This window comes from Phaseolus vulgaris, chromosome 11 (genome assembly GCF_000499845.2).
Source record: "Phaseolus vulgaris cultivar G19833 chromosome 11, P. vulgaris v2.0, whole genome shotgun sequence".
Classification (NCBI taxonomy): domain Eukaryota; kingdom Viridiplantae; phylum Streptophyta; class Magnoliopsida; order Fabales; family Fabaceae; genus Phaseolus; species Phaseolus vulgaris.
The window spans coordinates 6,096,731-6,109,879 of record NC_023749.2 but is presented as its reverse complement, the minus strand read 5'-3'; the positions used below and the strand labels follow the sequence as shown (position 1 = coordinate 6,109,879).

The following is a 13,149-nucleotide window of genomic DNA, read 5'->3' as shown; positions in this document are numbered from 1 at the left end:
AAAAAGAAAACGAAAGAAGGAGCCCACTGTGAAACAATCATGCGTCAATAATACCACGTCCTCGTCACCCTCTAAACTTTCTTAGTTCCACAACTAGTGCTAGTAATCATATCGATCGCACCAAAGATCAATCCACTTTCTTATAGTCCCAACAATTCAAAAAAATAACAAACATTTTTTCTACCATAATTATTATCATAGTGTTGGAGGAAGATTGGATCGGGATTTTAAAAATATTAATTTCATACACACTTTACAAATTCTAGGAAAATATATTTTTTTATTAGTAAAAAGTAAATAAATTAGTACGAATATTTTAAAGATGTTCCACTCCTTTTAAAAAAAATAGTCATGATTTGTGCATAATCCCAAGGGTTACTTCCAATTAAAGTGGTATCTACATCTAATCACATATGAGCAAACTTTTTATCAAAGAAATGTTATCATGTATAAGATTTTCTTGAATGGCTTTTATGACTAAATTTTGTAGTAGTGTTTTGTTTTTGTTTTTTTTTTAAAATTTTTTTTTGAAAGATTTTATAGATTTATGTTGAAAGAACTCTCTGACTTTTTCAAAAAATATTTGAAATTTCATGAATTAATGAAATGTTATACTAGAGTTTGTGGCATGTCGACAAGTCGATTATAAACCATCCAACAGTTTATCGAGAGTTAAATAGGGAAATAATTTATTTATTTTTGTTAAACTCTTTTGCTTCACTCAAGTTTGGGATAGGTGTATTACCAAGTTATCAAATACCAAATACCAAGACCTGTACGATATATTAACACTTTGGTCCATTACATAACAATCGTTAAAAAACAAAACGCAAAGATTAATAATATCATTAACAAAGGATTAACAATATCATTAACAAGTATTGCACATTAAACATTATCAAATCATAATTAAAAGACAATTGGATCCATCAGATCTACCTTAACCATCCATACAATCAAATTCCAACACAATCACTATAAACTCACTATAAATGAATGAACATCCTAAAATTAAAAGATAATAAAACTTTGATTCTAGATATACTCATAACTCAAACCGATACTAAAATGAATGAACGTCAGAATATATACTATAGTTACATGTATATCTATCGAAATTTGAAAGATTTGAAGAACGTTGATCCAGAACTCAAAAACCAACAAACAAGGAGAAGACACATAATGTTCAGATTTGTAACAACAATTTTTTTAAAGAAAAACAAAATTGATATTAGTTTTTAAAATTTTTAAAAATTGATTTTAACGTAACTCTTTTTTATGATTTTAATGAATTATACAATTTTTTTTTATAGTTTTTCTAATTTACAAAATTTAAATGCGGAAGCATACTTATCCAAATCGTATATACCAAGTCAATGTAATAAAGATAAAATCCTTCTTTGAAAATCTTGTATCTAAGGCATCATTATACTCGAGTGGGACCATAATGCATTATATTCCTTTTCCCCTACCTAGTTAAGATTTTGTGTTAGTTACTCTCTTTGCCTCTACTCTGACTTCAGCTACTACCTACTACTTCAAACTTCATTGCTCCATCCAATTCTCTCTATCTTTATAGCTGTTTGCAACCAAAGAAATTAACTACTACGACCAAAACCATGAAAGGAGTTGATTTATTCTGTTCTTCCTCAGCTTCCACTGCTGTAACTTCTACCATGCACCATCGTTCTACAGTGCGTGGAAGGACCAAAAGCTACGACCACGATGGAAGGAAAACCCAACTCTGTGTACCTTGTTCATCCCAATTGCCCATAAGTCCTATGCCTTACTTGGAGAAGCACAGAAAGAGTTCAGCTGACAAGGATAACCGCGACACGCGTAGAAAAAGTTCTGGTGATGTTAGAGACCTATATACTCATGCTGCTGCTGATGGTTCATCCAGAAGATATCTCCTTGGTGATGCGCCATTCATTGAGTGGGTATCAGACTCTAATAAATTCATACCAATGCTTCCTTCTCAACATCATGTCAAGGACAAGCCCATGCCCATCAAAACAAACCATCCTCCTACTCTTCGCTCCTCTTCTTCAGCTCGCTCCAAGGACCAGGTTTTTCTTTTCTTTTCTTCTTTCTTTCTTTCTTTTTTCCTCTAAATAATATTTAAAAATGATACTTACTAGTTACTATTTTGTCTCAATGAAAATTTGGAGTGTTACTCTATATCCTCATTTTGTTTAACGATGACATTAGGGTGGTCATGTTTTGTCTTCTGAAACCTTCAGGTTGTTGTTTTGAGGGTGTCACTGCACTGCAAGGCCTGCGAAGGAAAAGTTAGAAAACATATTTCAAAAATGGAAGGTGAGTCTGGTCAATCCATACTTAGTTTTGGAGTTACAAAATAAGAGATCCTTAATATAATTAGCCAAAAAAGTGTCATCAGTATTATTACTCCCGTATTCTTGAATTTTGTGTTGTTTCTAAACACCAAAGTTTGATGTTTTTGGTTATGCACCTAATCATTTATATCAACCAATCTAGCACTAAAGCATCAGTGACTTGTTGGTCTTACAGTTTCTCCATATTTTAGATGTTTGTGTGGAGAATAGTGTATGGCTAATCTAATCCTGTATGTTTGTAGGAGTGAGATCATTCAGCATAGAAATGGAGACAAAGAAAGTGACCATCATCGGAGACGTGACGCCACTGGGGGTACTGGCGAGTGTATCCAAGGTGAAGAGTGCACAGCTATGGCCATGTCTCTAGAGTTGAATTTGATACACCATTAGGGTGTGCGTGTTTGTATTTTGTATGATTAGAAATTGGATGAGTTGTGAAGCAGTGAATGGATCTTAATGTGTGTGTTGTAAATGAACATTTTGCTTTAGTTGTTTATTTATTGTGGTGAGTAAAAGGTAGCCCTGCACCAAAGACCCACATTACTCGTGGGGTTTACTAATATATAAATGTAGAAAGTAAGGAAATTGAAAATAAGTGTTTGAAGCTGAAGAAGCTCACTCACACCACAACCCTTGAGGCTAAGCACTTGAAAAGCAATAATGAGTAACGTAATCTCCAGGCATATATGAGAAGCTTGCAAATGTATCTTGAAGGCACTTTGTTGGGGAGACAAGTCAGAAGGTAATGCATGCCAGACAGTGGTAGCAGACAGCACTCAAGGCCAGGCTGGTGTGTTTGGAAGCATTCTCTTCTTAAAACTTATGCTTCTAACATTTTCTTTTTCAGCTGATGACTCTGAAAGCATGGAGAGTTGGTTAATGTGACATTATGCAGGTCCCATTGTTGGAGGGTTCATTTTGCTTTTGTTGTTTTTGTGAACATTGTACATTCTATATTCCCTACAAGTAACCTAATGATGAGAGCATAGTCCACTTTTATGGTTGCCTAGTCCTTCTCAAATTTGAGGTGGTGGGGTGTTTTATCTTCCTTATATACTTTATCTACTTTCTCTAACCAATTCATGAGACAAAAGGTACCATGTAGAAGCCATCAGAGGTCTGTTTATCACCAGTTTTGCTTTCCTCTTCGAGTTGTTTCTTTGCTTTAGTTTTTTGACCGAATTCTGTGTTACCGATTAACATAGTTGTTTAACATATGTTCTTTTGAAAGCGTAATTTTTGCTCTGTTCCAATAGAGGAATTACTTTCCTTTTGGGTTGAAATGGGTACTAGTTTTGGGAGGAAAACTAAATTGCTAGAAAAATGCAGTGTTGAAGTGCTTTCCGCCAAGCAGAAAGTACAAAAAAGCGTTGCAGCAGGATCCCAATGAAATCGGTTTTAATTGTGTTTTATATGCAATCAAATGAGGAGGAACGACAGTTGAAAATGATAGATTGAAGAAAAGAGTAAGACTGAAAAGGTTAGGTCACTAAAATGGAATTTTTTATCGGCTAATAAAGTTTTCTCCATAAGCACTATCAAAGAATAACATGTTTAAGAAACTCAATTATCTACCAAGTATGATAGAATGAAGTCGTGTAAAAATGTCTAAAAAAAAATATAGAAACTAAAATAATTAATTACTATACTACAGTAAAATCATGAAATATAAACCAATTTTTAGAGACCAAAATAATTAGTTACAATAAGAACTAAAATAAAGACAATTTTAGAAACTAAAAAGAAAATTGATTTCTAAATTAGTTTCTATTATTTTTTATTATTGTTAAATAGTTTCTAAATTGGTATCTAATTAGCAACTAAGGTTTTAACTACCAATTATTTAGTTTCTAAATTTGGTAGCAAAAACCTTGGTTGCTAATTAGATACCAATTTAGAAACTATTTAACAATAATAAAAAATAATAGAAACTAATTTAGAAATCAAATTTCTTTTTAGTTTCTAAAATGGTCTAAAATTTAGTTACTATTGCAACTAATTATTTTGGTTTCTACAAATTGGTTTCTATTTCATGATTTTCTTATAGTGTTATATTAACTAAAGTAGAGATTATTTTATAAATTAAAAAATTATTGTTATTTAATGTAATTTTTATTATTAATAAAAATTTATAAATTAGTTTCTAAATTGGTATATAACTATTAATTACTAAGGTTTCAGCTACTAATTAATTGAATAACGTGTTTAACCTCTTATGGCAAGCAAAAACGATACCTAAAACATTAATTAACTACTGCTTGGGGATTATGCTTGATAGATTACCAACTAGTAATAATCTCACCAGGAGAGGTGTGATAGTATGTGCTTTGTAAAGCGCAAGAAGAATCATCTCAACATTTATTCCTGAAATATGTATATGCGCGAGTTTGGTCTCTCTGTTTTGTCCAACATAAAGACTTAAAATACCATTGAGAACTTTCACTTAGTCCATTTATCCATCAAACAAAATCAGGTATGGAAGGGAATGTGGGTAGCCATTGTTTGGAGTATTTGAGAACAACAAAATTTGGTTGTCTAGCAAGGGATTCCCGATGCTAAAGAAATTTTTCATTCAGCTTAGCTCCTTTCATGGTTAAGGTTGAAGCACAAGGTATCTTCCTTTAATTTTTCTTTCTCAGATTGACTTCTGAACCCTGATCAATGCTTTCAAAGTTGCTGAAGTGGATGATGATGAAGTTCGTTTTAGTGGTTTGGGTTATGGAGTTGTTGTATGGTCAGGTTATGTGGAGTTGTTGTATGGTGTGGTTATATGGAGGACGTCGATGAAATCATCAATGTTAAGCTTGTGCTACTGAATCCTTAAGAAAAAACACTATCTAGGTTAGGGAAACTCCATTAAGGTATTATTCATGGTTGGCATCACCTAATAGGTGATGTTTTGGGATGGTGCAGGTAGATGAGCCCTGATTCCCTATTTCAAACTTGAGTTACTAAAACTAGCATGGCCTATTACACAATATAATCTTTCATCGATGGTTGGACCTTATGTCTATTGGGCTTGTGGTCATGTACTTGCTGTAACATAAGCACACCATATCACACATCCAAAAAGTCACCCTGCAAAATTAGCATAAAAACAAAGTAAACAACAAGGAAAAACACAACTATTAACTAATCTTTCCTTCTTAAACCTAAAGCTTCTATTCCTGTAGCTATATTTACCTCATCTAAACCATGAAAACCTACACATAACCATGGCAGACTTACACCTCTCCAACACACTTCCAGTCTTATGATGACAATATTTTAACTAGACAGATAAACCATTTCCTGTAACACAATATAGATCGCGACCTAGCTGTTCGTCCTTACCTTCAACATCTTTTATTTTTAATTGATTTCAAGCACTTCTTTGAATCAATACATCATTGTGAATATGCGAAATCAGCTAATTTTTTTTTTACTTGTAACCTAAGACTACACCTTAACCTTATATTTGAAAATAAAACAAAAGTAATAAAAAAAATATTTAATTATTTGATTGTAATAATTTTTGTTTAGTAAATAATTAATTATCGTGCCACAATAATTGACTACTAATTTTATTCAAAGCGTGTTCTCTAAAAACAGTAATATTTTTTTGAACGTATCAGTATCAGAATACAAATGTCACTTCCGGTAATTATAAATTTTCACATTTGGCTATTTTTCAATCAAAATCATGAAAGGGCCTTGATGATGGATCATTGATTATTAATTAATTAGTAGAACAATAGTATTCTGGTCCACATGCATTGCACCCCACCAGTTTGCCCTAAACTTGCATGCAGACAGAAGTACCATGTCTGAGAGAAGAACAGAATACTACTTGATCTGGAAAGTGCTTCTTTGTGAACGATCAGAATTAATTTGGTGAGGGAAAGTAATACATCAACACGTATTCCTGTGCTGTACAAGAGGGTATCCAATGCCCTGTCCATCTTCAAGATTAAATTAAAGACTCCATGTTTGGACCACGTACCCTACAATGGTAACACCATCTTCTCATCATAATATAGACTCTCTTCTAGCCAACCACATTAATTAAGAGCTTAAATAAAAGCATTCAACAAATTTAACATCTTTCATGTTATTAAGAAGTTAATTTTCAGAGATTTTTCAGTGATGGTTGTCAAATCAACTCTTTCAGTCATTTTTTTAGTTTTTCCTTGTTCCTTTTAATTGATATAAACTTTAGCGAATAACCTAATAACAACATTTATAAACTTATATATATAAATCATTTTAAGAGTCTTTTCTTTCATGAAAAAACAGATAAAAAAAATCTGATCGATACAGCTAGCTAGCACTTGTCTCACACCACCATAAATACACCTACCCACTGTGATTCTCTTCATCATCACACTCACACAGCCTGCATAATCACCAAGCAAATCTCTCTCAACTCAACCTAGTAAACTCTAAGAACACACCCCACATAAGCCTCCCTTCCTTACCCTTATCGTTTTTGCACAATCCTCTGAAATCACAGAGAAAAAAAAGCCATGTGCCTCATACCAACTACCCTCCCACTCTCCATTTTACTTCTATTTTGTTGGTCAGAAAAACAAGTGAATTGCATGAACCGAACCCATCGTCCTCTCCTCTACCCCCCCATTTGAGAGAGCTTGAAGATGAACACCATAGAAAAGAGCTTTAAGAATGTTCAGTTATTGGAGATCCACGAGCATGTCCGGGTGGAGATTGGACAATGCGAAGGCATTGGTTGATTCCGAAATCTATTACGTACGTGGACTCTCCCAGCGGTGGCAAAGGCTTCTAAAATTGTCTGGTTGGCGGTGAAGTGAGACAATTTGATCAAAATACGGGCATTAATCCATTCATCCAAAATATGCAACTTAATATTATGATGAGTTTTACTTGCATGTCTTTCTATTCTCTAACTTGTTTACTTGTTACCAAATTTAGCAGAGAATAGGGTATGCATACTTCATCTCAGTGTTGCTGTGTAGGGTAAAGTATGGCAAAACCTTGCTAGGTATGTTCGCATCAATCTATAGATACCCAAGTTATGATTTTGTTTAGAATAATTAAATGTTAAATAACGGGGTCATAAATTATTTTTGATGGACTATGTGAATTTTTTTTATCGGCAATAAACAATTAAATTAAATCGGTTTAATTAAAGGGTGATCCAATTCTCATACAGAGAATAAAAGATAAAAGTTCTTTCACCTTCGTATCTATAGATTAATAACTGAAGAAAAAAAAAAAACAATGCACCAACCTTAAATCGAGTACATACATACCAAGGCTTCAAGACACTATTAAGAGAATGAGAAATTTACTGACAGTATCTTTGAGTTGATCCAAGACCAAACCTTGACCTGTGCCAGAGAAAAAACTTCAGTATGATCAACCACTCCTCCTTTAAACAAACAATTATTCTTATGTCTCCAAATCTCACTGACCAAAGCTATCCAAATATTACCCATAGTAAGATTAACTAAATTAGGTGCATCCAAAATTTTGAAGTGTTCAAAATGTGACCCAGGAATGATAAGATCAACCGAATTCATTCCTAACCAATCATAACATAGGTTCCAAATTAGCCAAGCTATCCTGCAATCGAAGAATAAATGATTTGTTGACTCCTCTAATAACCTGCATAAGCTGCAAAGATTACACTCAATCTGTATCCCTTGTCTCACCAAATTTACCTTGGAGGCTACCTTGTTTTCAATCACCCTCCAAGCTGTGACATGAGCCGAAGACAACGCTTTAATCCTCCAGAAACATTTGTAAAATCTCGAATTTTTCTCTTCTCCTTCTCTCTTTAATAGCTCTCGTAAGCAGACTTGACTGAAAACACTATTGTCTTACTGTCCTTCCAGACCTATTTATCATAAATTAAAGTAAGGAGTACAGAATCTTATATTAGATGAATAAATATAGGAGAAAAAAAGACTACGAACTTATTGTTTTATGATTAAAAGTGTTATCAATTTCTTGTATAAGTTTACTCAACTAAGAATCAAATCTCTGTGATTTTTCAACTTGAATAACCCAATATTATTTTTAGGGTTGTATATATCAATGACTTCGTATCTATTAGCCTAGCCTAACTGATATAGTTGAATAACAATGATAAGTTGAAATCTTTATTCATTTGATAATTAAATATATTATTATTTTATTTTTAAATTTTGTTTATATTAATTTTTATTATAAAACATAATATTTTATTATTAAAAAAGGGTTGTAAAGTGAAAGTAAAAAAGAAAATTAATGTCAAATAAACTTTAACAAAGATATACAATTAACGGTTATTTGGTCTCGCCGAGTAAGCAAGCAAACATGTGATGTAATTAAGTTTAAGTTTCCATTTCCGGTAATCATTAAATGTAATATAGGAAAATAAAATGAGATTAACTATATTACAAGAATGAAATTTGTTTAAATATTCTTTTCGTCATTGACTATGAGGTTGTTTAATTAATTTTTTTATTTGGAATTAGATAAATAAATCCTAGAAATCGGTGAAAATATTTTAGTCTCTTAAATATAGTAAGTTACTTTTATTCTCAAAATTTAAAATTAATTTTTAAAAAATTTGGTGATTTGAAAAAAGAGAGTTTTTCTTTTAGTCCTATCTAAAACGGGTTAAAATGAATACTTTTAAAAAAATAATTATGAAAGAGTGTTTAATTAAAAAAGTATTTAAAATAAAAGTAAGTTATCATAAAACTATCTCATTGTTTCAGTTTTCCTTTTGCTATTATTTTCTTCTTTCCACACCATGAATTTACTCACTTGGAACCCATCAGAAAGCAATAGAGCAAAAGAAAGGCTATGATGACTTTTGAAAAATTTGACATTGGAACCAAAAAAATACAATAATACTCATATACTTTTTGTTTGAAAGATACTTTATATAGCTTTCATTTGTTTTTATATCTCTTCTCTTATCACATCATAGTGGTTGTATCCATTTTTTCTACTAAAACACAACAACGCACTACACACATGCTCATTCTGTTTTCACCAACCAGGCACACCTAAATTTTTGCCAATCATTCATTCACCAAAACAACCCACCAAATCAAATCTCTTTCTAATCATTCACTATAAGAAAATCATGAAATAGAAACCAATTTTTAGATACTAAAATAATTAGTTGCAATGGTAACTAAATTAGAGACCAATTTAGAAACTAAAAATGGTTTCTAAATTAGTTTCTATTATTGTTAAATAATTTCTAAATTGGTATCTAATTAGCAACCAATGTTTTAACTACCAATTCTTTAGTTTATAAATTTGGTAACAAAAACCTTGGTTGTTAATTAGATACCAATTTAGAAACTATTTAACAATAATAGAAACTAATTTAGAAACCATTTTTAGTTTCTAAAATGGTCTCTAATTTAATTACTATTGTGACTAAATTATTTTGGTCTTTAAAAATTGGTTTCTATTTCATGATTTTCTTGTAGTGATTCTTATACTTTGAGTACCGAATGGTATTATCGACATATCGGTCATTAGATCCAAACATGAATCACACCAAAGAATAACTCATCTTTGAGTACAACAAAACTAATCACATCCTAAACCGGATTAGGAAAAATATTAAACCTTCATAAACCTACGATAATCCTCAGGTTCATAGGAAAAAACTATAAATAAATGAAAACTCCAAATAAAAATGGTAATGATTTTCTAACTGTAATACCCATTTTTTTTAATCAGCAATTAACTGTAATACCCGTAATCTAAATATATATTCACCACAACTTGATCCTTAGAGTGTCTTTACCCTTGAATATTGTAGAAATAGAAATATTTACTCAACAATTCATAAAACAAATGTTGTTGTGAGGATTATTGTTTGGACGCCATTTTTCTCAATTAACTTACTTTTAAAAAATTAATCAAACATTGTCGAGCATATGGATATTTCCATAACGCTGATAATCTCTACGACTATATAGACTTGAATGCTATGTACGTAATTAATTGCTCTTTTTCCTTCTTCAAATTGTTTCCAATTTTCTCTGTTCTATTCGATTGGGTAACTAATGGGTTAGATATGATGGAAGAAGAAAAAAAAAAGTAATAAAATGGAGAAAGAAGAAGCTGAAAATCTGTGGTCCCATAATTTGCTTGTATTGGTATCTAGCACGTACTCATTTACTTCCATGTCTAGGAATGGAAATCTAATATTATAGTTGTTTTGTGATTATAATGGACAATAATCATATCACTTATGTTTTCATTTCAAAACATAACAAAAAAAAAATTATAATAATTCAATACATTAGTCAACCAACTCACAATCTAACACTTCGAATGTAGACTTAAGGAAGGTTTGTGGAAAGAACCACCACAAGAACTAATTCAATAATAATAATGTATAATAGAAGATTGGAAAAAAGAATAAGGTTAAGTTTTGGAATGATGTAGGGACTACTCAGGTACCTTTGATTAGGGAGGTGAGATGAGCAAACATGGGAGTGGAACTTAGGATGGAGATGTAGGAAATTTGTCTGGAAAACACAACAGGAAGCAAATCTTTGCAAATATTAGGGGTAAAAATTTAGAAGAGGAAGAAAATGGGAGTATATAGAAAAGTCAACTTATGATTGTTTGTAGGATAATAGTGGTTTACTTAGTGGATTTGTTTTCCTGCTTTATGGAGTGCTCAAGTGTTTTCATGCTACTCAACATAATGTTTGGCGATTAGTGAAGGGGAGAGTGCCTACTAAAGTACAATTGATAATATTATCTAATACTTTTTTTTATGTATTTTGTCAATTTGAAGATGAAACTCTAACACATGTCATTGTAGGGTGTAAGAAATCAAATTATGTTTGATAAATGTGTGATAAATGAGTTGTAATTCAATTAGTACAACATATGGATTTAATGTAACATTTTCAAAAATTCCATTTATTTGAACTAAATGCAAAACAAAATAAAATATGGAAAGAGATGTGGGTAGCTATGTTCTGGAGGATTTGGAATCACAGGAATAAAATTATATTTAAGAACAATAAGGTTGATGTTGAAGAATTATTCTGTATGACACAACTCTATTTCTGGGTATGAATGACACATTCTCTTACTCAGATTTAATGTAATACTCAAATTTTTGCTTAAAATCTGTGATTATACAATGTCATTAATGTGTAGGTGTTGTCGTATGTTCATGTTGAATGTGCTTATTATTGTAGGTTAAATAAATAAGACATAGGCTCTGGTGCACATTATTAGATGGATGATATTTATGCTACTTTGCCTGAAAGTTTTTTTCTTATTGTAAAATCACCGTGTGCAGCAAAGACTTATGCAGGTGGGAAGAAAACTTGTAAACTAGATGAGAGATATTATAGAAAACACAACATGAAGTATGTCTTATTCAATACACTTAATTAAAATCCAAAATCATGTAGCAAAACTTCTCATAATGCAAAAGTTATATTTTGAGAATTTTTGCTCAATAATCCACTACAAGAAAATCACTAAATAGAAATCAATTTAAGAGACAAAAAATAATTAGTTGCTATATTGACTAAATTAGATAGTATTTTAGAGACTAACAAAATTATTGGTATCTAAATTATTTTATATTATTGATAAATATTTTCTAAATTGGTATCTAATTAGCTACCAAGATTTTAAATACCAACTTTAGAATCTAAATAATTTGTAGCTAAAAACCTAGGTAGCTAATTAGATAACAATTTAGAAATTATTTATCAATAATAGAAAATAATTTAAATACCAATAGTATTTAATTTAATCAATATAACAACTAATTATTTTTTATTTTTAAGATTGATTTATATTTAATGATGATTTTCTAGTAGTGATGAATCTATCATAAGTGATTTCAAAAGTCGAAATTATCTTCTTCATTTTACACATGAACAATTAAATTCTTTAGTACCAAGTAATTTTACAATAATTTTTCTATTAAATGTTTAAACTCCAATTTCTTTATAAAAAAAGTAATAATTTATTTAGTTATAAACTCATCTTATTTAACTATAATAATTTAAAAAAATAAGAAAAATTTATTTTATAAATATAAATAAAAAAGTTAGATAAACATGATAATATAAATAATTACAACACTTATTGTTCTTATATAGAATGGAGAGGGTCTTCCGATACTCTTAGGTATAATTTAAAGGGTCCCGATTTTTGGACAACTCTAAATGAGTTGCTCCACCATACAACTGCCAACGTGGCAAAACAAATATTATTTTATTTGAATTGTGGGGTCCAAGCAAAATCTGAAATTTAGTGTTTAGGGTGCGGTAGAATGTGAAATTAGGTTTCTTCTTCTCCACCACATCGTCTTCTCCACCACATCGTCTTCTCCACAACATCGTCTTCTCCACCACATCTTCTTCTCCGCAAGCTATTTGTTCCAAGTTCTCCGCAACCTTTATGTGCAGCGGCGTTCGTGGTCGTCGTAGGTGCATCTATTTTCAGGGTGGCTTGGCGGTGGTGTCGTCTTCGATATCCTCCTTCCACGGTGGTTGGGCGGCGGTGTCATCTTGGACATCCTGTTTTCACGGTGGTTGGGTGGCGTTCTCCTCTTGCACATCCTGTTTTGAAAGGTAATACATTTATTTTTTTCATTTGTTTATTAAGTGAAACCTTGTTGTTGTGTGATTTTTGTTGTTGGGTCATTCCTGTTATTTGTCCTGTGGTGACCCTTGTATGAGCCAAAACAGATTTTTTTCGTATAGACTGTTAAGATAAATGTACATTCGTATTTGATGTTGGGTTTACTTTGTGGGTCTTTGTGGGTTTGTATTTC

The 13,149-nt window shown here is 31.4% G+C and overlaps 1 protein-coding gene across 1 annotated transcript; it reads left to right on the top strand.

Moving 5' to 3' along the window:
* The first annotated feature begins 1,449 nt into the window (after window positions 1-1,449).
* On the top strand, window positions 1,450-3,366 carry LOC137824466 (protein SODIUM POTASSIUM ROOT DEFECTIVE 3). Its single transcript, XM_068630120.1, has 3 exons — window positions 1,450-2,069; window positions 2,244-2,319; window positions 2,600-3,366. The coding sequence occupies exons 1-3, from the start codon at window positions 1,620-1,622 to the stop codon at window positions 2,722-2,724; spliced, it is 651 nt and encodes a 216-aa protein (XP_068486221.1). The 5' UTR covers window positions 1,450-1,619; the 3' UTR covers window positions 2,725-3,366.
* The last annotated feature ends 9,783 nt before the right edge of the window (window positions 3,367-13,149 follow it).